The sequence below is a fragment of the Mustela putorius genome, unplaced genomic scaffold (genome assembly GCF_011764305.1).
Source record: "Mustela putorius furo isolate JIRA1106 unplaced genomic scaffold, ASM1176430v1.1 tig00003858_pilon_pilon_pilon, whole genome shotgun sequence".
Lineage (NCBI taxonomy): Eukaryota > Metazoa > Chordata > Mammalia > Carnivora > Mustelidae > Mustela > Mustela putorius.
Genome location: NW_025422010.1, coordinates 48,434,859 through 48,459,662, shown reverse-complemented (window position 1 = coordinate 48,459,662; position 24,804 = coordinate 48,434,859). Strand labels below are relative to the sequence as shown.

General features: G+C 37.8%; 1 protein-coding gene across 4 annotated transcripts in view; it reads right to left on the bottom strand.

Annotated features, from left to right (window-relative positions):
- WDR7 (WD repeat domain 7) overlaps window positions 1–24,804 on the bottom strand; it is a 365,672-nt gene that overhangs the window by 327,245 nt on the left and 13,623 nt on the right. For all 4 annotated transcript variants that reach the window (XM_004745540.3, XM_013052736.2, XM_004745543.3 and 1 more), the window contains exons 2-5: window positions 11,492–11,663; window positions 5,959–6,065; window positions 4,354–4,432; window positions 1,017–1,191 (exon numbers count right to left, since the gene is read on the bottom strand). In XM_004745540.3, the coding sequence (XP_004745597.2) occupies window positions 1,017–1,191; window positions 4,354–4,432; window positions 5,959–6,065; window positions 11,492–11,650 (520 nt within the window). In that variant the 5' untranslated portion in view covers window positions 11,651–11,663. The remainder of the gene's footprint in view (window positions 1–1,016; window positions 1,192–4,353; window positions 4,433–5,958; window positions 6,066–11,491; window positions 11,664–24,804) is intronic.

Below are 24,804 nucleotides of genomic sequence, written 5' to 3'. Positions count from 1 at the left end.
TCACTGCTATGCTCTTGAATAAAGCAGTAATTCTCTAACAGGCATTAAAAAGCCTCTACTTAAGAAGATCCCAGATTAAAGAAGCCTGTTCAGTTTTATTTCACTGAACATCTCTCAAATATATGTGACCACAGAGCCCTCCTTTTTCACTAATACCTGTTAACAAATTTCAGAACCAATACCCTGCAGACAAGCCCTTGGGAAGTGCTGCAAACCCATCTACTCTGTTTCACAGCCACCGCTGGACCTCAGACCTGCACCACCCTCAACTGGGGTATTAAAATTCTCTCCCATCTAAACCATTCTCAACAACGCCACCAAAGTGATGCTTAAAACACAAGTCCCAGAGCGCCTGGGTAGCTCACTTGGTTGAGCATCTGCCTTTGACTCAGGTCCTAATCTCAGGGTCCTGGCATCGAGCTCCCAGCATCAGGCTCCCTGCTCAGTGGGGAGCCTGCTTCTTCATCTCCCTCTGCATCCCTCCTCATGGTCACTTTCTCTCTCAAATAAATAAATAAAATCCTTAAAAAAATAAAATAAAACTTGAGTCTCTTCGAGCATTCTTACCAGAGGCTGTCCAACACCTACAGCAAGGACCAGAAAGCTATCGCTCATGGATCAATTGAGCACACTGGCTGTTTTTTGTAAATAACATTTTAATAGAACACACACAGGCTCATTCACTTATACACTATGTGCTTTTATGCTACACTGGCAGAATGGAGTAATTGAAACACATCACATGGACTGCAAATCCTAAAATATTTAGTATGTGGTCCTTCATGGAGGAAGTCTACCAATCCCTGATCTACAGGACGAAACCCAAGTTCCCGAGCCAGCACACAAGGCCCTTCTTGATCTGCCCCCCATCGACTCTGTCAACCACAGATGCCCCCACTCCTTCCCTCAAACTTATGTTTTATGCTTATGAAATATATCATATATGATACAGAACTCTATAGTAAGTACCTATCATGTCAGGGCTCCCAAGTCCCTAAAGGGCATCACACACTGACCTTGTGTTCGGTGGGATCGGATAATACTCATGGAGCTAATCCAGTCTGGAGAGATCTTTGATACTAAGGAGTATAACACCTCAAGGCTGGTGGCATCCACAACGAGGATTTCAGGATAGTGGCCATGGCATAAAAGCCTTCCTTCCCTCTGATTTCCAACAGAAAACTGGTAGAACTAAAAGGGAAAAGAATTTTAAATGTTCTCCTTTACTTCTGAGACTCGATTCACAAGCACTCATCATGCTTATTATGGCACTCAATTTCCCCAGTACCAGACAGGTGTTATATGGCACTTATTATAGGTGTCTACATATGTATACACAATCCCCCAAATTACATTGATATTTTAAAATATCTCACAAAAATTACTCTTCCTAACATCCTCCCTTTTGAATAATTCTGGAGCAGAAGTCACAGTAATTCTTCATTTTTAACCTTCCTATAGCATCTAAAACAGAATTGTTGAATGAATTCATAAAACACCTCCATAAAATCAACTTCACAGATCAAAGCAAAAACAATCTTTTCACAAAGCAAAGCAAAAAATATGAATTTTAGAATTCGTGAATTTAGAATATGAATTTTAGAATGGGAATAGGTGGGTATAGGCTTATAATTACTAGTTATGACCAAATAAAATTTAGAAGATGACTGCTGTTCAAACATGTTACAATGAGCAGGAAATTCTAAGTAATCTGAGTGTGTTATCTCAGACTATAGTATGAGACAACCATGTAAATCATCCCCATAATCCACATTTATACTTCGTGGAAGATAAACAGAGGAAGAGCGAATACAATCATGAGCTACATGTTACTCATCCCAAATATAATTCAAAAGGAAAAGACAGGCTTCTATCAACCAAAGAGCAGAGGAAGAATAACTAGCAAAACAAGACTAACAACTTCTCAAAGGACCTGCCTCCCACTAGCTTCAAAAAAAAAAAAAAAAGGTGACTCTCCTAGTGGAATAATTCTCTTAGAAGATTATTAACAGGTGAAGACATCTAATAACCAGACTACTACTTCCCAAAGCACACAAATCACGTGACAGCACGCTAGACTGAGCACAAAGGGCAATCCTCTAACCATTCTACAATGGGGGAAATAACTAAGGACCCTTGGTCCAGTCTGCTCCCACACTCATCAGTCCTGTTCTCGGGTTCAACATGCGTGTGAAGAAATACAGTCTTCCCTCAACTATGGGGTACCCTGTATAACAAGAATCACAACTTCTTCAACATAAACACTGATCACAGAGCACATTAACTCAGTGCAAGGTGGCACCACTAAGACTCCAAGAGGGGGGTCTAACAGAACACAGATGACCACAGAGGGCAGCTCTAGATCTTAGAAGGTTGATCCCCAAAACAGGACACACAACCTGGAGGTCCCAGGGACTGCCAGACACTCTCACATGATTATACGACAGTAGAGATCCCTGACTCATCTAAGGGGAGAGGGTCGAGGACGAAAAGATGGGTGCACAGAAGCAAATTCTGTCAATATCCACCTGACACCAGCCAGGAGAGACATGCGCACTGCAGTCAGGAGAAGAGCTCTCTCCTGGGGGCAGGGATATTTTATTCGCCTTGCCTGATAAATGACTCTCACCTTTTGCTTTAAAGATACACTATAAAAAAAGTATACAGTATAACTGTCATTGCATTAAAATAAAAAAAAATAATAAAGCTGTACTCTCAAATAATCTTCTGACACCTAAATTCAGCTTCCTAGACACTGTCATACTAGCAAATAAAGTATCCTGAATGGAGAAACAATTTTTCCAAATATTAAAAAGGGATCGCCCATGTGATAATTCAGTAAGTTGGCATCTCCTTGTGATTTCAGTAAGTGCCAGTGTGACCAAGGTTTACCATTTCTGCTTATACAAACAACTCGCTCTTGAACCTGAGAGAGTGAAGATGACACAGGAACCAACTGTCCCACACTAGTGAACCTGTCAAAGAGCTTCTTCTACTTAGAGATGGCTGCCAAGTTAAATGCAGGACCTAATACAGGATCTGAGAAAGAACACGCCCTAAAAATAAGCTGAATAAACAAAGAATTTTTCCTAAAATGTAAACCAAAAGCTTTTAAATCATGGAATTATACAACAGTTAAAATGTTTATTTCCAATGAATTCAAGACACAAAATAAATTTCTCTATATAAAGTCACTAACTGTATATCATTTATTATCCATTTTCTCTATAGACCTTGGTGACTCATCATATGATAAAAAATAAATAACATATGCCCCTTAAATAGAAAGCATACACTCTAACAACACTGAAAAAGCAATTTCTAAAAGGCCTTTCCAAGGGTAAGAAAGTTTAAAAAAAAAAAAAAAAGACTTTATTATACAACCCACCACCTCACCCTGAAACATTTTCTATCGCTTTTCTAATTTTTGTTGGCACAAGTTTTCTTTCCCTACAAATGACTGTATTTGTTTGAGGGAGGCAGTATGATGTAACTGAAAGAAGAGAAAGATAAACCTGATTTGGGATCCTGGCGCCAAGAATGACTCACTGTGAGACTGGGACAAATCATTTAATCACTCTGGGTCTCAGCTTCTTTCTATGTCAAATAGTATACTCCTATCTCATTTGTAAGGCTGTGGGGAAGACTAAATGAGACACCATAAAAGAAATGCCTACACAGTAAGTGCTCAGCAAAAGTTCTCTTCTCTTCCCTCTCCTGCCCCATTCAGAACATAAATGATATTTTCAGTGGACGTGAGATTTTCCCAATATTCAACAGAGTAAATGATGCATAAATTGAAGCACAAAAAAAACTTGATTATGAAAGAGAAAGAAGGGATAGCAGGAATAGAAGTCAGAAACTATAAATTCCTATGTAAATTCTTGTATAAAGGCAGACATAAAATAATCATTTCTTCAACAGTTAGAAAGTCAAAAAAATGTACCCAAGGACCAACTGCACAAGTAATAAACAGGTATGACCTGTAAAGTGGGTCCATTTGTGTCACGCTTGAATGGAACCACAAAGGCTTTAGCAGGAGAGAATTCATTTCTTAGGATCTAGGGGACAGATCAAACTAATAAAGGGGCTCTCACTTGGGTAATCAGTTACCATGGCAGTGGTAACTGGCTTCCTCCCGACCTTTCCTCGTGAGTCTCCTCTACTAAATATGTCCCCACTATGCCATCTGATGAGGAATACTTGTATTACCCCAACTGTAGTCTTCTTGTCCTGTTACTCATCTCTACCCATTTTTCATATAAAAATTTAGGATCAATGTTTAAAAAACATTTAATTGTATACCTGTAATAAGTTGTGCTGACTTGGGCGGTTACAGAAATAGATACTAACCTGTATGCCTGTATGTGTGCAGGCTAATTTTGTAAACTCAATACATCTGCCATCATTCACGTCCCAGAGACACATCTCTCTATAAAACAAAAATAGCTAACTTTAAATCTAAATTTTAGAAGTACTGTCAAACTTTGTCACAGTGCTTTAATATTAATCTTTCACTAAAACTGATATATTTCAGGGAAAAGTAGTATATAATCATTATTGCTGTTTGTGAAAAATTCTGGTCCTCACTCACCATCCCCACCTCCCCTCCAAGCCCCCCATCCCCTCCTAGATCCACATTCTTTCTGGACACAGGGTAGGACTGCACTTCCTGGCTCCCTTTTGGTTGGTAAAACCTTGTGAGTAGTTCTGGCCACAACTGACGGAAGGGCCTCCAGAACTTTCCTTCTCCCTCCATTCCAGACAGTGTCTGCTTCTGTCAGTGGTTGCTCCCTTCACCCTCAACCTCCAAGTAAGGATAATAGTGAAACAGAGCCCCAAATGATATACCAGGGTCAAGTGACAAAAACAAGAAATAAAGTGTTAATTTAAACCACCAGGATTTTCCATTAGTTATCAGCACAGGTAGAAAATTTAGCACAACACAAAGCAAAAATTGAGGTCAACTTAATTCCAAACCTATCTGCATTAAATGTAATATTCCAATTTTAATCCAGTATTTATTACACACATCTTATCAAATACATAACAAAAAAACCTTCTACCTCAAACTAAAGATAGGACATCCAAAATTAGAAATATCAATATGTCTCTGTCTTTTAAAGAAATAAGCTTTATTTAACAGAATTCAACATTAGGAAAATGAGTGATGCTAATATTCTCAGGGCTTTCTTCAAGATACCCTTTCATATATTTCACATGGTATGAAACAATTTTTCAAAGGATGGTCAATCTTATTTAGAATATGCATGCTAATATGAATTATCATTTAATTCACCAAAAGGGTCTATATTTTTACCTGATGCTGCTCCTTCTTGTTATCATTACATAAGGTTCTTTATAAGTTCACAAATTGGGGATTAATGGGGGAGGGAATAACTTCTTAGATATTTCTCTTCTAGGTCCCCAACTCCCCCCAGTAACATATTATGTACATAATTTTCTATGCACCAGAAAAGTTTAAAACTCTTCATTCTGAACCCTACAACTATTATCTAATGATTTCTCTCTTTCTAAAGGCAAGTTATATTCTAAGACTCAGGAATATATAATTACCTTATGTATGAACATTAGTATATGAACTTTGCATGCCTTCATCTTCCAAATTTATGCTAACCTATCCATCATTCAGTTGTCTGCTAACTCAGTGAAAAGACCATGGGCATTAGTGATCAAGCTTTAACTAATAAGGTATACTGAGTTTCTCAAAAGCAAGGCAAAAAACAAGATCATAAATTATGATAAAAGTATTACAAAGGTCATTAATAAAGGTAAAACTCACATTTATAAAACCATATTCCAAATATCTTTAAGTTCAAACAACTGAAGCATTTATTTCAAAGATAATTCAAAAGAAAAAAATTCTCTATTCACTAATACACTGGTACTATTTGCAATAAAGACTTATGAGGAAAAAAGTGAATAAGAAATACTTGCCCACTTTCAGATGCACTCACGATATACTGTTTGTCGCTAGAAGCACAAGCTTTAGACAAACAGGTGATTGAGGCTGTGTGACCGAACAACAGTGCTCGAGGATTAACCTAGAAATACACAATATGTTGATATAAGTACCAAATTTTTAAAAATTAAATTTTAGGACTCCTGTGAAATGTTCAATATAAATATACAGATACCGATTTGAGAAGAATTGCTCAAAACACCAAAAACTGAGAGTAAACAACAGTTTACAACAGTAAACAACTCACCTATTTAATGCTCATAATCATCCTACCAGGTAAGTTCTGAAGTCAGAATTGGAGCACCAAAAGATAACACTGTTTGCTCAACACATACAGGGAGTGACCGAGCTGGAGGTCAAACAAGGGCAGTCTTAAGCACTAAGCTACAGTGTACTAAAGAATCAGATTAAGAATGTGAATCAGGGGCGCCTGGGTGGCTCAGTGGTTAAAGCCTCTGCCTTTGGCTCAGGGCATGATCCCAGGGTCCTGGGATCAAGCCCCACATCGGGCTCTCTGCTCTGCAGGGAACCTGCTTCCTCCTTACTCTGCCTGCCTCTCTGCCTACTTGTGATTTCTCTCTGTCAAATAAATAAAATTTTTTAAAAAAAAAAAAAAAAAAAAAAAAAAGAATGTGAATCAGTAATAAAATAATTGAACCCCACTCATTTTTTAAATAATATGCTCATTGACCTGAAAACATATTTAGAGTCTCTAGATTAATACACTCAAAACTCAAAAAAAAAAATAGAGGATGGGCACTCTCCCAAATGCTGGTAGCAACATTAACTACCAGGAATGAAGAATGACCTTCACAGAGCAATGATTTAGTGACACAGTTTCTTACAGAAAAAATGGCTTGGGCACCTGGGTGGCTCAGTCGTTAAGCCGCTGCCTTCGGCTCAGGTCATGATCTCGGGGTCTTGGGATCGAGTCCCGCATCGAGCTCTCTGCTCGGCAGGGAGCCTGCTTCCCTCTCTCTCTCTCTCTGCCTGCCTCTCCATCTACTTGTGCTTTCTCTCTGTCAAATAAATAAATAAAATCTTTAAAAAAGAAAAAATGGCTTAATACTCACTATTCTAAAATACTGGCCATCAGCCCCCAAATTTATCCACTTTGTTCCAAGTGACATGTTATTATTGCAGGTTACTTCAGGGCCTTAGGTGATTTCAGGATATATTTTTCAATTAAATATTTAATACATGCAAATAACATTTATAATATATGTGTGTAAGACATAAAGAATACATTAAATAGCCACATACTCAATACCCAATTAAAAGAATAGAATATAACAAAGTCCCTTTGTACCCATCCTGGTGACCATTTTATAAACAATTTATCCTAATTTATTAGTAAAGCTAAACTGTTCAAAATTAAATATTCCACAGGAAGAGTACGGATACTGTTCTGGTATATAACAACTGAAGAGATTTTCCAAATAAAATTCATTCTAGTCATCTTTCATACAACTACAATTAAGAGAAAATTTCAAATCTTTTTTTGCTTAGTTATATAATATGCCTTTTTTTCCTCAAAGACTAAATTTCTATTTTAATTACCTAAGAATCAACCATTGTTTTTAGTTAGAATGGGCCTAGAAAATTTCCCATGCAGCCAAAATTTTCTCATACATCCTACCCCACCTCCATATAGAGATTCAGCAGTCTTCCACTAAAAACTATGCTCTTGGTCAATTATTTAATTTCTCCCAAGAAAATCAACTTAACCAAAAGTTTTATTTCAAATGTACATGGCTTTGTTAAGAAAGTCCACTTTCAGCCATACCAAGTACTAGAACTAGATTTTAATTCCACCATAATCTAGAAAAATAAAAAATGTTAAATGAAGTATAAACATCCCATGATCATCGTAATACAGACAATAAAATTTCTGACAAAATTCAGTATCCTTTCATAATTAAAAACTCTGAACAAAATGAATGTAGAAGGAATATACCTCAACTTTATAAAGGCAATATATGCCAGCTCACAGCTAACAACATACTCAACAGTGAAAAGCTGAAAGCCTTTCTTCTAAGATCAGGAGTAAGACAAGAATATTCACTCTTGCTACTGCTACTCAACATAGTACTGGAAGTCTAAGCCAGAGCAATGAGGCAATAATTGCCTAATAAATATTGCCAAAATAAATAAAAGGCATCCAAATCAGAAAAAAAGAAGTAAAATTTTCTCTGTTTGCAGATGACATGATCCTATATATCTTAAGGACTCCACCAAAACACTGCTAGAACTAATCAACAAATTGAGTAAAGTTGCAGGATACAGAATAAGCATACAAAAATCAGTTGCATTTCTATACACTAACAACAAAATACCTAAAAGAGAAATTGAGAAAGTGATCACATTTAAAATAAAATCAAAAAGAATAAAATGCAGTTGACCCTTATAGAAATCTAGAAAAATCTAGAAAAATACTACTGGAACCAAGAGTGAAGCAGAGAGCCTGCTTCCCTTTCTCTCTCTCTCCCTACTTGTGATCTCTCTCTCTGTCAAATAAATAAAATCTTTAAAAAAAAAACCTTCAAAATACCAAAAAACAATGTTATCTCTAAATACTGACAATGGGGGCGCCTGGGTGGCTCAGTGGGTTAAAGCCTCTGCCTTCGGTTCAGGTCATGATCCCAGGGTCCTGGGATGGAGCCACACATCAGGCTCTCTGCTCGGCAGGGAGCCTGCTTCCCCTTTCTCTCTCTCTCTGCCTGCCTCTCTGCCTACTTGTGATCTCTGTCAAATAAATAAATAAAATTTTTAAAGTAAATAAATAAATACTGACAATGAACATTTGTAAAATAAAACCAGAATATATGGCTTTGCCACCCATTTTCAGATGAAAGAAAAAAAAAAACAAGAATAACAAAAGAACTGTATAAGTGAAACTGTATTTTCTTTTCTTTTCTTTTTAAAGATTTTATTTATTTACTTGACAGAGATCACAAGTAGGCAGAGGCAGGTAGAGAGAGAGAGGTGGAAGCAGGTTCCCTGCCGGCAGAGAGCCAATGCGGGGTCCGATCCCAGAACCCTGGGATCACGACGTAAGCTGAAAGCAGAAGCTTTAACCCACTAAGCCACCCAGATGCCCCTGAAACTATATTTTCAACTCTATCTTCGTTAAGTACAAAGTCAACTAAAAATAGAAAGGTTTCATATTTTCATAAATCAACATGTTTCTTTAATGAACAGAAATGTATTCAATTCATTATACAGAAGTTTTCTAGAATTTAAAGAAAGAAAAAGATGGCTTTAACAAATTGCTCTGAATGAACACATATATTAAAGTCAAGAGCCAAGCCCAACTTTTATTTAGCTTTCTTTTACCCTGGATAAATAATCCAATTCCCTTAATATCTTTCAAAAGATCTACTTCTCTCTTAGCCCCACTCCTGCCCCCCAACACTCCTCACACCCCCCACTTTTTTCCCCTCTTACTTGAATTTAAATAAATATAACACTCTAGTAAAATCTATGCAGCAAAATTCGTGAAAGAATTGTTTCTAAGCTCTCATAAGTGAGTCTTACTGCTTGTAATCATTCCAGTAAAATGTGTGTGGTTTTTTTCTCTTCACGACTACACTGATGATTCATATTTAGTTCGCTATCAATCCTGAAGGTGAATCACATTTCATGACACTTCTCAGCTACTTTTCAACATGTATACCTAGGCTTTACATGTCATTCAAGTGTGTGAATTTTTCCAGCTCTAGCTGTTCTATGGCAACATGTATAACTAAGAGCAACAAACACGTATGCCCACACGAAAACTCATAAACAAATATGCACAGCAGCATTATTCTGTAAGGCCAAAATGCAACAATCCAAATGCCCATTAACTGATAAATTTAGTATACTCGTGCAATGGAATATAATTTGGTCATTTTAAAAAAATGAAACATTGACACACGCTACGATACAGATGAACTTTGAAAATACTATAGTAAGTGAAAAAAGCCAGTCACAAAAACCCACATATCATTACATGTATATGAAATGCCCAGAACAGGTAAACCTACAGAGGAGTTATATTTGGGATATGGGATATTTATCATATCAAATTAACATCCTTACATATATTGCACATTCTAAAAAGAGATAGAAAACAGATTGGTGGTTGCCTTGGGAGGGAATGATATCTAAAGATTACAGGGTATGTTTCTGAGGTAATGAAAATGTTGTAAAATCAACTCTGGTAATGTACAATTTATTTTTTTTTTTTAAGATTTTATTTATTTATTTGAGAGGCAGAGATCACAAGTAGGCAGAGAGGCAGGCAGAGAGAGAGGTGGAAGCAGACTCCCTGCCGAGCAGAGAGCCAAATGTGGTGCTCCATCCCAGGACCCCGGGATCATGACCTGAGCCAAAGGCAGAGGCTTTAACCAACTGAGCCACCCAGGCGCCCCTACACTTTATTTTTTTAATTCAATTTATTTAAACTAAAGAAACAAAAAACAAAAATAATTCACCCATTTTTCCCACCCCCACTCTTACCTCTGGCAACTACCAATCTGTTCACTATGAGCTTCATTTTAAATATTTATATATATATTTTTTTTTCAGATTTCACATATAAGAGAGATCATACAGTATTTGTCTTTCTCTGTCTGACTTATATCACTTAGCATGATGCCCTCTGAGGTCTATCCACATCCCAAATGGTAGGATTTCATTCTCTTTTATGGTTGAATATTATTTCTAGATGTGTGCGCGTGCGCGCGCGTGCATGTGTGTGTGTGTATGACACAATTTCTTTAAATGAGTGAATTATACAGTATATGAATTTTATCTCAATAAGGCTGTAACAAAAACAAGAAATATTACTTAAAAGATCAACCTGCCTGCCCTATATTCCGTGCTGGCCACCACCCCATTTTCTCTGTTACCCTTTACCCTGGGGAAAATTGCCAGAGAGGGAAATTAAAAATATGGGGGGAAAGGAGAATAAATCCTGAGGTGTTATAACTAGAATTGAAGATGTTAGTCTATTTATTTATTATAACTAGAATTGAAGTGTGTGTGTGCGTGTGTCTATTCCCAACTCCTACTTCCCTAGTCTGTCCACTGTGAAGGCCTAGGAGCACAACACCCTGGGCACTCCACAGTAGGAAAGAATGGCCATATATACAACTAAATTTATGCTTTATAAAAAGTTTTGCTCTCTTCGAGACATTGATTTTAGAAGGTATAAATGTCCAAAACTATTTTTTAATTCTTTTTTGGAAGCTTGCTTCAGTATTTGGATAAACACCTTTTGAAAAGTTTTAAATATAACATATTAAGCCACTTAGGGTAAATATAACAACTGAAAATAACCAAAAACCAGCAGAAGTCAATTCTGATGAATAATACAAATTATCAACCTGCATAAAAGCAATTTGAATCAAAACATATTTCACAGAAAATATATTACGAGGGCAAGTATTACTCTAGGACTATTGTTTTCTCTTAAGAAGCTCCTTGTGTCTAAAACATACAATAGGCATTTCAAATACTCACTTCTAATTCTATCGAAAGATCCCAGAGACATATTTGTCCGTCATGGCATCCAGTTACAATTGTGGTCCCGTCGTCTGTTAAAAGTACTGCTGAGATGCAATGTGTTGGTGCTTTGCGACCCCAAAGAACGATGGGTAGGACAAGGCTGTTTCCTGCCATTGTGTTTTCAAACCTGGAAAAAGAATAACGTCAAATATTACAATAATTCCTTCTAAAACTTACATTTGCATTATGAATCCAAGTTGAGCATCCTAAGTGCCAAAAATTCTCCTGAATATATATGATATATATATATGATACACCTATATGAAAATACATAAAATTTCATTTTATATATATATATAATCTAATTAAAATCTTAGTTAAGATTTTACAATAAATCATGTAGCAAGTACTATGGTCATGCCTTTTTCACAGATAGAGACACTGAGTCTGAAAGAGTCAGAAGGTGAAAAGCAAAGTAATGGAGCCCAAATCAAAAGCCAGGAGGCCTGACTTCGAAACCTAAGATCTTATTCACTCTGCTATGCTACCAGTGACATATAAGGTCTAGAAATTTGTTAGGTCTCCAAAACAGTAATAGATGCCAATGTCCAAGAAAAACTCAGTGCTGTTTTACAGTGTGCTAAACAATAAAAAGAGGATGTTCAGTGGAAAACTCAATCAACTCTATTTACTACAAACCTATTATGTCTCAAGATCATCAATGTCTTTTACTGTAAATTTTGAAACTTCAGGGAAAAGGATTTCTCTTTAAGTGTATATGGGAGTACAGGAGAGCACAAATACAAGGAATTACTCTTCCTATGACAAAATCAAGATCTAGTTGGTAAAACAACCAGATTTAAGTGTTATAAACTGTATGGCTAAAAACTAAATACTAGTTCAGGGAAGTTAGAGAGAAATGAAGAATGGAATAATCAAATAGGGCTCCACAAAAGACTGCCAGCTCCTATGAGACACTAGGGGGTCACCTATAGGGCTTGACAAATGGTCAATCAGAAATGGTCACTGTAGTGATTTTTTCTGCCCCAAACTTTTAAGTGACAACAAATGATGTATGTATAATCATAGACACTTTAGAATGCTAAGACGGTCCCATGAAATTTTCAGAAATACTTAAAGGAATAACCATTTTCTGTGAAGAAAACTAGTTTGATAGCCATGATCTTATTGTTAGCTGCTTCCAACAAGACTTCTTTAAACTACTACCTGGCGCCTGGGTGGCTCAGTCGTTAAGTGTCTGCCTTCAGCTCAGGTCATGATCCCAGGGTCCTGGGATCGAGTCCCACATCAGGCTCCCTGCTCAGTGGGAAGCCTGCTTCTCCCTCTCCCACTCCTCTGCTGTGTTCCCTCTCTTGCTGTATCCCTCTCTGTCAAATAAATAAAATCCTTAAAAAATAAATAAATAAATAAATAAATAAATAAATAAATAAATAAGAAAAACTAAAACTAAAGTTGCTATTAAAGAATAGTCACTGGGTGAGGTGCCCGAGCAGCTCGGACAGTTAAGCATCCCAGGCTTTTGTTTTTTTTTAAATATTTATTTATTTATTTATTTATTTATTTATTTTATTGACATATAATGTATTATTAGCCCCAGGAGTACAGGTCTGTGACTTTTCAGGCTTACACACTTCACAGCACTCATCATAGCACATACCCTCCCCAATATCCATAACCCCACCACCCTCTCCCTAGCCCCTCCGCCTGGCAACCCTCAGTTTGTTTTGTGAGATTAAGAGTCTGCTATGGTTTATCTTCTTCCCAATCCCATCTTGTTTCATTTTTTCCTTCCCTACCCCCCAAACCCCCAACGTTGTCTCTCAAATTCCTCTTATCAAGGAGATCATATGATAATTGTCTTTCTCTGATTGATTTATTTTGCTCAGCATAATACCCTCTAGTTCCATCCACGTCATGGCAAATGTAAAGATTTCATTTCTTTTGATGGCTGCACAGTATTCCATTGTGTGTGTATATGTGTATATATGTATATACACACACATACATACATACATACCACATCTTCTTTATCCATTCATCTGTTGATGGACATCTAGGTTCTTTCCATAGTTGGGCTATTGTGGACATTGCTGCTATAAATATTAGGATGCACGTGCCCCTTCAGATCACTACATTTGTATCTTTAGGGTAAATACCCAGTAGTGCAATTGCTGGGTCATAGGGCAGTTCTATTTTCAACTTTTTGAGGAACCTCCATGCTGTTTTCCAGAGTTGCTGCACTAGCTTGCATTCCCACGAACAGTGTAAGAGGGTTCCCCTTTCTCCGCATCCTCGCCAGCACCTGTCATTTCCTGACTTGTTAATTTTAGCCAATCTGACTGGTGTGATGTGGTATCTCATTGTGGTTTTGATTTGTATTTCCCTGATGCTGAGTGATGTGGAGCTCTTTTTCATAAAGCATCCACTCTTAATTTCAGCTCAGGTCATGATCTCAGGGTCCTGGGATTAAGCCCTGCATTGGGCTCAGCCATGGAACCTGCTTAAGCTTCTCTCTCTCCCTCTCCCTCTGCCCTTTCCTTCCTCATGCACTTACACTCTCTCTCTACCACGCCATTTTCTGTTACCTTTTATAAGAAAAATCCCTGAAGAATACTGCCAGAGAGGAAGGTTAAAAATATTGGGGGGGGTGGGAGAGGAGAATAAATGCTGAGGTGTTCTACTAGAATTGGAGGTATTAGTGTGGGGAAAAAAAAAAACTCACTGGAAAGAAAATGAGGCAAGTAAAAACTCTAAAAATCTATATTACTTAAATCTTTTATTTTTTATTAGAATACATGACTTTCATCATTTTACATGCCCCAAAACTTCACTTTTTGCTACTAGTAAAAGGGATGTACTTAAGGAAAAAATTTCAAGTTCACTTCCTATTAATATAACCTTATATATATATATCATGTCCACCATTTCATAGGCTACCACAATACAATTATTTCCATTTCTTTTTTTTTTTTGCGTATTTCTATTTGATAACAGAAAATGAAACAGAGCACTGAACCAATTTTAATAAAACAGGTACAGCATGTTTCCTGGCTGAAAAACATATCCAACAATGACTTTCTCAAAAAGGGAATCTGGAAGAAGTTCATTTTTCCATGTTGAAAACATTCAGTATTAAATTATATCACCCAATATCACCCAAAGATTTATCTCAATTAAATAAGCTCACAGGGGCGCCTGGGTGGCTCAATGGGTTAAGGCCTCCGCTTTCGGCTCAGGTCGTGATCCCAGGGTCTTGGGATCGAGCCCTGCATCGGACTCTCTGTGAAACAGGGAGCCTGCTTCCTTTCCCCTCTCTCTGCCTGCCTCTCTGCCTACTTGTGACCTCTGTCAAATAAATAAAATCTTTAAAAAAAAAAAAAGCTCACAGCACTGAAGACAATATGGTAGGATCTGGAAAGAACACCATTTCTCTATATTTGAGGAGTCATATTCAGTGCATATTGTTTTGCTTAAAGAAAATCCAATATAGGGATTCAGGACTAAGGAATATGTGTGCTATGGGGAGATGGGCCTGCTCTGATGCAAAAGGAAAGAGCATTCTGGTATTTGAGTGAATAGGCAACTCAAGGAAACCTAGAAGAATAATGCATTTCATAGCCCCTAAAACAAGTGAAAGTAATCATCCATAATATGACAAAGGCATATAATATATCATTAGAAAACATATCAATCTCTAACTCAAACTTTCCAGAACTAAAATAATTATAAAGATTTAGGAAAAAAAACAAATACCCCACATCCCCCCAGTCAACAAGTCAACAAGAATCTGAGAGGAATTCTCATTAAGGGCAATGAAGGATTTTCATACAGAACTGGATTAGTTTCCTAAGGTTGACACCACCACAAACTGAAGAGCTTTAACAACAGAATGTATTGTCTCACAGTTCTTGAGGCTTCAAATCTGAAATCAGATGTAGGCAGGTTCACTGTGAAGGGAAGGATCTACTCCAGGCCCTTCTCCTTGCTTGTAGAAGGCCATCTCCATGCTCGTATGGCATTCTCCCTGTGGGCACATCTGTCTCTGCACATCTGTCTCCAAATTTCCCCCCCCTTTAATAAGGACATCGGTTATACTGGATTAGGACCCATCTTGATAACCTCATTTTAGCTTGATGACCTCCATTAAAATCCTACTTATGTCCAAATGAGGTCACATTCTGAGGTACTGGAAGTTAGAATTTCGACAAAGGAATTTTAGGGGAGCATAACTCAACCCACAACAGGAATATATCCTTTTAAAGAATATAACCTGGGGCGTCTGGGTGGTCAGTCAGCTAAGCATCTGCCTTTGGCTCAGGTCACGATCCTGGGACCCTGAGATGGAGCCCCACGTCAGGCTCCCTGCTCGGCAGGGAGTTTGTTTCTCCCTCTCCCTCTGCCTGCCTCCAGGCCCACGTGCGTGTGTGCGTGTTCTCTCTCTCTCTCAAATAATAAAATCTTTGAAAACAAAAAAGAAGAACATAACCTAAAACTAATTAATTATCCAAAAAGCAATTACCCCTCAGGAAATAAAAAATAAGAATTTCACTATGTCTTTCCCAGGAGATACTACATCAGCTAGTTAACTGAGTATCTGAGGAAAAAGTAAGAAATTCTAACAAAGGTAAGGAGTTACTATCTTCTGTCTTACATTGGGGACAGGGGCAGCGGGAACCAGATTCCAAAATTCACTGCTATATTCCAGTGGAAATTAGACAGTAAAAACTAACCTGTCCTAACCCATATGTGTGTGTGTGTGTGTGTGTGTGTGTGTGTGTGTGTGTGTGTAAAACATACCCTTGTCAAAGGTCCTTAAATTATGCCCAGTGTTATTTCTCAGCTGGTATACTAAAAGATCTAAATAGAGGTGCCTGGGTGGTTCAGTGGGTTAAGCCTCTGCCTTTGGCTGAGATCATGAACTCAGGGTCCTGGAATCAAGCCCCCCATCAGGCTCTCTAATCAGCTCTCTGCCTGCCTCTGCCTACTTGTGATCCTTCTGTCAAATAAATAAATAAAATCTTGGGGCGCCTGGGTGGCTCAGTGGGTTAAAGCCTCTGCCTTCAGCTCAGGTCATGATCACAGGGTCCTGGGATCAAGCCCCACATCAGGGAGGGGGTCTCTGCTCAGCAGAGAGCCTGCTTCCTCCTCTCTCTCTGCCTGCCTCTCTGCCTGCTTGTGATCTCTATCTGTCAAACAAATAAATAAATTCTTTAAAAATAAATAAATAAAATCTTAAAAAAAAATAAAAGATCTAAACATAAAGTACCTGTTTTGGGGGGTTTGGTTTTTTTTGTTTTGCTTTAGATTTGACAGAGAGAGCAAGAGAGCCCAAGCACTGGGAGTGTCAGTGGGAGAAGAAGGCTCCCCACTGAGCAGGTACCCTGATGCAGGGCTCCATCCCAGGACCCTGAGATCATGACCTGAGCCGAAGGCAGACGCTTAACTGACTGAACCACCCAGATGCCCCTAGAAAGTACCTGTTAAGTGAAATATTTAGAAGGTAAATAATCATAAAGGATACTTGAAATGAAACATAAAACTGTAGTGGGACTCAGAATCAGTAGCTGCTATGGATGTCTTACTACTGGGATTAGGGTGGTTCCAATCAAATGCAGAATAAACAGAAACAACTTCTAAGTAAATAATAATCAAAAGGGCTTAGTGGTCAACCGGAAGATGGTATTGAGAAAAACCAGGTGCATACAGTTTCAGATCATGGCTGGGCCAGTGGGGCGGGGCCAGAGACAAAGTCCTACCTGTAAGACTCATGTGGAGAAGTGGATTTGTGCTCCTGGGTCTCGGATATTAAAACCTCCTGGATACGAGGTTATTAAGTCAAAGTTGGGGGCAGAGTGTGGAGAAATGGGCTTGGGGGAAGCGTTCAAAAGTTGGAGGCAGAGAAGACCCGTCAAGGACATTTTGACACTGGATCTGCTCTCTCTTGCCAGACATGGAGACATCCTTAATGATGCTGGGCTAGTTCAAAAAATAAGAACGCTCAGGCTTTACAATACTTCCTTACCCTACGCTAGACTTTTTGTTATATAGGAAAAATAAGCTCTATTAGTTTAAGACCACAATTTTTAAGTTTTCTTTTTTTTTTAAGATTTTATTCATTTATTTGACAGACAGAGATCACAAGCAGGCAGAAAGGCAGGCAGAGAGAGAGGAGGAAGCAGGCTCCCCACCGAGCAGAGAGTCCGATGCGGGACTCGATCCCAGGACCCTGGGATCATGACCTGAGCCGAAGGCAGAGGCTTTAACCCAACGAGCCACCCAGGTGCCCCATTTTTAAGTTTTCTTATACATAAATATTATGATCTTTCTCACTGCACAGATATACTACACCCCCAAATATGTAAAAATAAAATCCATGGCAAACATATGTGGTAAGAAGAAAGACAACTCCATCAAGGAAAGATGTTAAGACCCTACAAGTAAGAGGTGGCTTTGTTGGAGGGGAGAAGAGGACAAGGAAACAAATACAAGCATCATCCTGTAGCCAAGCCCCTTCACACACCAGCAGAAGATAGTTAAAATTCATCATGAGCTGATTAACATGTGAAAGACAAACTTAAGATGGTTTAGGTAGGTCACTGTAAAATGTATGTATACTTCAATTTTATACAAGTCCAATATATAAAAGCTAGTCCTGCTGAATTTATAAGAGAATTAAAGAAATTTCCACATCCAAAGAACACATCAATATTTCCTTTCAGCACTGAAGTGTGCTAGTTCTTACTTTCAAGATTCCTTTGGATATTCTAGGTCCTCTTAACTTCCACACAAATTGAAAGATCAGCTTGTAAATGTCTGCAGAAAAGCCTGATGAGTCATGATTATGCCTAGAGCTGCATCAAATTCATGTATCAATCTGGGGAGCACTGATTCTTCCAGTTTCAGTGAAATATTACTAGTGCAAAAGTATATTCTAAAAGCAATCTTACTGGGGGCACCTGGGTGGCTCAGCTGGTTAAGCGTCTGCCTTCAGCTCAGGTCATGATCTCAGAGTCCTGGGATAGAGCCCCGAGTTGGGCTCCCTGCTCAGTGGGGAGTCATCTCCCCCCCCCACCCCACCCCCATTCCTGCTCTCTTGCTCTCTCTCTCACTCAAATAAATAAAATCTTTTAAAAAATAAATAATGGAATCTTACTTCTTAAAGGAATGTATGGTCAACGTAGTACGTGCAGCTTCTTGATAAGATTTCACCGCTCTTATTTCTCAATATAAATGAAAATAACCTGGTCCAACACGGTTAACCAAACAAGAAAATCAAATAGAAATCAAATAATTTTGCAGCTCTCTCCTGGAAGGTTCTGAATTCTTCCTATCACTTTTTTGAGAGAGTAACACTTTTCTTCTAGAAAATAAAAAGTTTAATAGAGAACAAACTGACGGTTACTAGACAGAGGGGATGGGTGGGAAGATGGGGAAAATAGCTGATGGGAATTAAGGAGTATACTTGTGATGACTACCAGCTAATGTATGGACATGATGAATCACTACACTGTACACTTAGAACTAATCACACTGTATGTTAACTAACTGGTATTTAAATAAAAATTTAAAAAAGTGAATTACATGGAAGAAAGAACAAAAAAAATTTATTTTCTCCTTAAAGTACAAACATCTACTCACCAGCGACAAGGAAGAAACACTAAGAGGTATGTGTATTAAATACATATTTATATATAAATAAAATTAATGTCATATACACTAAAATGAACATGTACCTAATGTATGAACACTTTTAATTTTGACAAGCTTTTTTAAGGTACAGTAACATGGGGGCGCCTGGGTGGCTCAGTGGGTTAAGCCGCTGCCTTCGGCTCGGGTCATGATCTCAGGGTCCTGGGATCGAGTCCCGCATCGGGCTCTCTGCTCAGCGGGAGCCTGCTTCCCTCTCTCTCTGCCTGCCTCTCCGACTACTTGTGATTTCTCTCTGTCAAATAAATAAATAAAATCTTAAAAAAAAAGGTACAGTAACATGTTCTCCATTGAAACAAATTATTCTTGGAACATAGATACTACTAACCTTTCTTAAGAGCTTACAATTCCCTTTAGCATACAGAATAAACAATTCTATTCATGAAAATCTGAGAGACTATGAGATTCTAACTTGAATTTCTGAATCAAAGAAAAGACATATTATTTTTAGTACTTATTTTGACTAGATACAGTACAATGAGTATTAATTCCTTAAAACCTAGAAATCTGGTTATGGTGTAATAATTAACGGGAATTTCTTGGAACATGTACTGAAGAAACTATCATTATAAAGAAATGATCTTGGGGCACCTGGGTGGCTCAGTTAATTGAGCACCTGACTCCTGGTGTTAGCTCAGGTCATGATCTCATAGGTCATGGGATCCAGCCCCGCAACAGGCTCTTACTCAGTGGGAAGTTTGCTTGAAGATTCTCCCTCTCTGCCCTTCTCCTCACTCTCAGACACACAGTGCATGCTCCCTCTCTAATAAATAAATAAATCTTGGGGCACCTGGGTGGTTCAGTGGGCTAAAGCCTCTGCCTACAATTCAGGTTATGTTCCCAGGGTCCTGGGATCAAGCCCCGCATGGGGCTCTCTGCTCTGTGGGGAGACTGTTTCCCTTCCTCTCTCTCTAACTGCCTCTCTGCCTACTTGTGATCTCTGTCTGTCAAGTAAATGATTAAAATCTTAATAAATAAATAAATCTTTAGAAAAAATAAAGAAACATGATCTATAAGATGCTTTCTATAATTTAGTCACTGGTATTTATTTAATAACCTGGGTCATTTTAGAGACTCATTCATTACCTTACACTGAGACAGAGAGTCTTTCCTTCCATGGTACTTGTCACTTACAACCAAACCAATGGATGGCCTGTGAATTACCTAAAATTTCACATAATCCTCAATCACTAGGCTATAGACATTTGGGTTTTTGTTTGTTCGTTTGTTTTTACCCCCCCAACCTTTGGGTTTTCAACATATTTTTTTTTCTCTCATGCTTTTTGGTGTAATAAAGTCTTCTAGATCTATCTGACCCTATATACCATGTGAATATATAGCTTAGATAAAAGAACAGAGAAGAAATCAAAGGAACAGGATAAGGTATCTTTAGTTCATTATATGAGCACTGTATGTGTGAACACTCTTAATACAAGGAAATATATACAGGAAAAAAATTAGAATCTCAGTCCATCAAAAATACAAATGCTTCAAAACATTTTTTTTTAACATATAATGTATTTGTTTCAGGGGTACTGGTCTGTGAATCATCAATCTTACACGATTCACAGCACTTACCACAGCACATACCCTCCCCAATGTCCATAACCCAACCGCCCTATCCCTCCCCTCCACCCCAGTAACCCTCAGTTTGTTTACTGAGATTAAGAGTCTCTTATGGTTTGTCTCCTTCCCCAGTCCCGTCTTGTTTCATTTTTCCCTCCCTTTCCCCAACTGCCCCCCCACCATGCCTCTCAAATTCCCCGTATCAGAGAGATCATATAATTGTCTTTTTCTGATTTACTTATTTCGCTCAGCATAATGCCCTCTAGTTCCATCCACATCATTGCAAATGGCAAGATTTCATTTTCTGATGGCTGCATAGTATTCCATTGTATATATATACCACATCTTCTTTATCCATTCATCTGCTGATGGATATCTAAGTTTCTTCCACACTTTGGTTATTGTGGACATTGCTGCTATAAACATTTGGGTGCATGTGTCCCTTTGGATCACTACATTTGTATCTTTCGGGTAAATACCCAGTAGTGCGATTGCTGGGTCGTAAGGTGTGATTTTAGAAAAGCCACCAAAGGCACTAATGAAATGACACGAAATAAAGGATACCCTGGCTTACGATACTACACTATCACAGTCAAATACCTCCAAGAAGAACTGACTGAGGCTTCCACCTGGTAACTGAGTCTAAGTAACTGATTAAAACAACAAATGGGCAAATTAGCCAGGACCTAACCCTATAATTGGGCAGGACACAGGAACTTAAGTTTGAATTTCTTCAAACTGAGTAACAGATAAGCCAAGACACTCTAAATGGGCACCACACAGGGAGTTAAGAGGAATTTAAATACAGAGTATGCAGTTTTCCAACCATCATCATTCAACTGCTCTATTAATTAGCTAATAATCCATTCCTTGTTTACAACACTATCACCTAGCGTATGAAGGGAGTTAAACATGTTCCAAAAAAGTTTTATATTAAATGGGAATGAAACAAGTCCTGGAATACGATTGAGATTTTTAAAAATTCCTATTTTCATGGAAAAGGCCCAAAGCAAAAGTGATTAAACAAATTATTAATATGATATGTCATATTAATGATATAACTTTAACAGAAACTCTGAAGAAAATTATCTAACTCCCTAAAATATTGTGTACAATATATTCATATTTTGCCACTAATAGATCAAAGAAAAATGTTAGCTTTCAAATTATAGACAGACAGGGGCTAAGACTAGATGCCTCTAGAAGCAGAAGAATACTAGAAATGCTCAATTTTCATTCATGTTTGTAACAAAATCATGCTTAAAATTAAATTGAGATTGGTTATTAAATAAAATTAACAGATCAAGCTTCACAGTCAAGTATCAGGAGTCCTGGATGCTACCACTCACTATGCCACTAATCATGCAGTCTTTGATCATACCAATTCTAAAGCTTCTCCCTAAGACTTATTTATAAAATTAATTTTGAATCCTTTTGAAGTCAAAAAAATCAAAGAGCAAGGATCTCAATGTCTACCTCTAAATCATCTCAGGTGGTTGCTTTAATTTCATGTATTTCTCTATTTCAATGAATCTCCTCTATTTCTCATTCTGTATAGAAATATAACTGTACTTCAGTCAACAACAATAAAAATAATCATAACCAAACGAACTTAACAATCAGAACTGTATTCAAATCCTGGCTTTTCTGTGGAATCTTGAAAAAGTTACCCCTCTGGGTCTCAGCTTCCCCATGTGTAAAAGATGGACAATAATACCCTCTTTTTTTTTTTTTTAAGATTTTATTTATTTATTTCACAGAGAGAGACACAGTGAAAAAACGAACACAAGCAGAGGGAGTGGGAGAGGGAGAAGCAGGCTTCCCGCAGAACAGAGAGCCCGATGCGGGGCTTCACCTTTACTAACGACTGAGTCACCTAGATGCCCCAATTATACCCTCTTTCAAGAAAGCTGTCCTACTGTGGGGAGGGTATGTGCTATGGTGGGTGCTATGAAGTGTGTAAACCCGGCAATTCATAGACCTGTACCCCTAGGACTAATAATACGTATATGTTAATAAATAAATAAGAAAGAAAGAAAGCTGTCCTAATGATTGAGAGAAACCGTACATGTAATGCAACTAGTGAAATACCTAGCACATGGAGGATGGTCAGTAAATAATTTTTTAAAAAGACAGGTTTTGCTACATCTTCAGATTCTGCTTCCACAGCCACTGGTTTCTTCCAGCACTGCCATTTCATATTTTATAAAGTTGGATTTTTAATAAGGTTATGATCTTTCAACGACTTTCTGCTATAACATAAAAGAACTACTATATATGCTTTTCAGACACAATTCTATTATCTGCAAATATGGCAATCCACTTCTGCATGACTTTATTACAAGTAATGCTACAAACTCCTACGTGATACTTAACAGCTTTCAAACTAAAATCAGTCTCCTAATAACAATAATTAGTATACATTTGAAAGCAGCACTTCCTAAGTTTTCATTTTGTGCCTATAGCATGGCCATTACAGCAATAGATAAAATGGACACAATTCAACTATCCAATGGGGCTTATACACATACAAGCAAACAATGACCACAGAGTGTGATATAGGAGAAATCTCAAGACCTATGAAGACACAAAAGATAGATATCCTAACCTACACTCTAATTGCTCCAGGAAGGACTCTTGGAAGAAATAATGGTGAGAATGAGTAGGAATTAACCCAGGAAGAAGCTTAGGGAATCACATGTTCTAAATCCCATAGGTAAGAGAGCTCAATTCTTTCTCAACAGAGAAAATAGTAGAGTTGGCATTCAGAGCACAAAGGCCAAATGATGAGACAAGAAACAATAGGTCGATTTGCACCAAATCATAAAGGATTTGATCAGCCATGTGAAGGAATGTGGAGTTTAACCTGACAGCAATAGGAAACAGGTCAAGTGTTTTGAATCTGAATTTGCTTTTCAGAAAGATCACTCTAGCTGCAATACCATGGATAGAGATAAAACTCTGGGTTTGAAGACCAGTGGGGCCACTGCACTACTGCTGGTAAGAAATGATGATACTGAAATTTATCCCAATCTCCATTACTTATTTCTGCATTTTTGTGTTTAATGAACAAACGACTACTACTCTCCCCTGCTACTCTTTATGCTCATGTTCCCTAAGATCAAGAACCACACCTGTGTATTCACCACATAATGCTTGGCATAATGTCTGCATAAAGAAGGTCTTTAATAAATGATGCAAGGTAGTAGTGGTGAGACCAGCAATAATAAGATGAAGAGGAGAGCTGTTTAGAGATACAATAGATAGGATCTGGTGTTCAGAGCACCAAGTTGATAAAGATGCAACATAGATTTTGATATAGGTTCTACAAAAGGGCACTATGAGGACAAGAGAAAAGAAAAAGCATTTTGAAATACTAAAAGTCCTCTACATAAAGGACTATTATTATGATACAGATGCCCAGTAAAGTCATCAAGACATCGGATTCTAATACATGCAACAAATTATTCTACACCTAACCAGAATTTACTAACTATAGGTTTTGAGAAGGGAGAAGATATTACAGGGTTTCACATTAGTCTTGAGCAGGATCAGACTAAAGAGACTTAGCGACCTATAAGTAGTTCTCTAAATAGAGAAGCGACATGCTAAAACTCAGCAACATAGTATAAATTTCAGATTAACATGGAGGAAAACACTAGACAGGGAAACAAATACAATGCTACTACAACTAGCCTGAGTGCACAGAGATAAGAAACTTAGCTAAAATTACAAGTTTTGAAAGGAAAAGAAAATATAAGACAATAAAGAAAAATAGTAAATCATGGGGTTTGATGCGATATGTAAGGCCAGAGGCTGTAGACAAAGACATGTGACTGTTACTTTCTAACAGTCAATGGAGATGGAAAGAGGGAGGAAGCATGAGGGAAGGAAGGGAAGTGATAACATAAATGAGGCAAAAGTGGAAGAGACGCATCATCTCGTATCTGAGAAATTACAACTCAGAAAATATCTGCATTAAATGGGAGCAGAGAACTCAACAGAAAGTGTTCTACAGGAGCAGCAAAAATGCA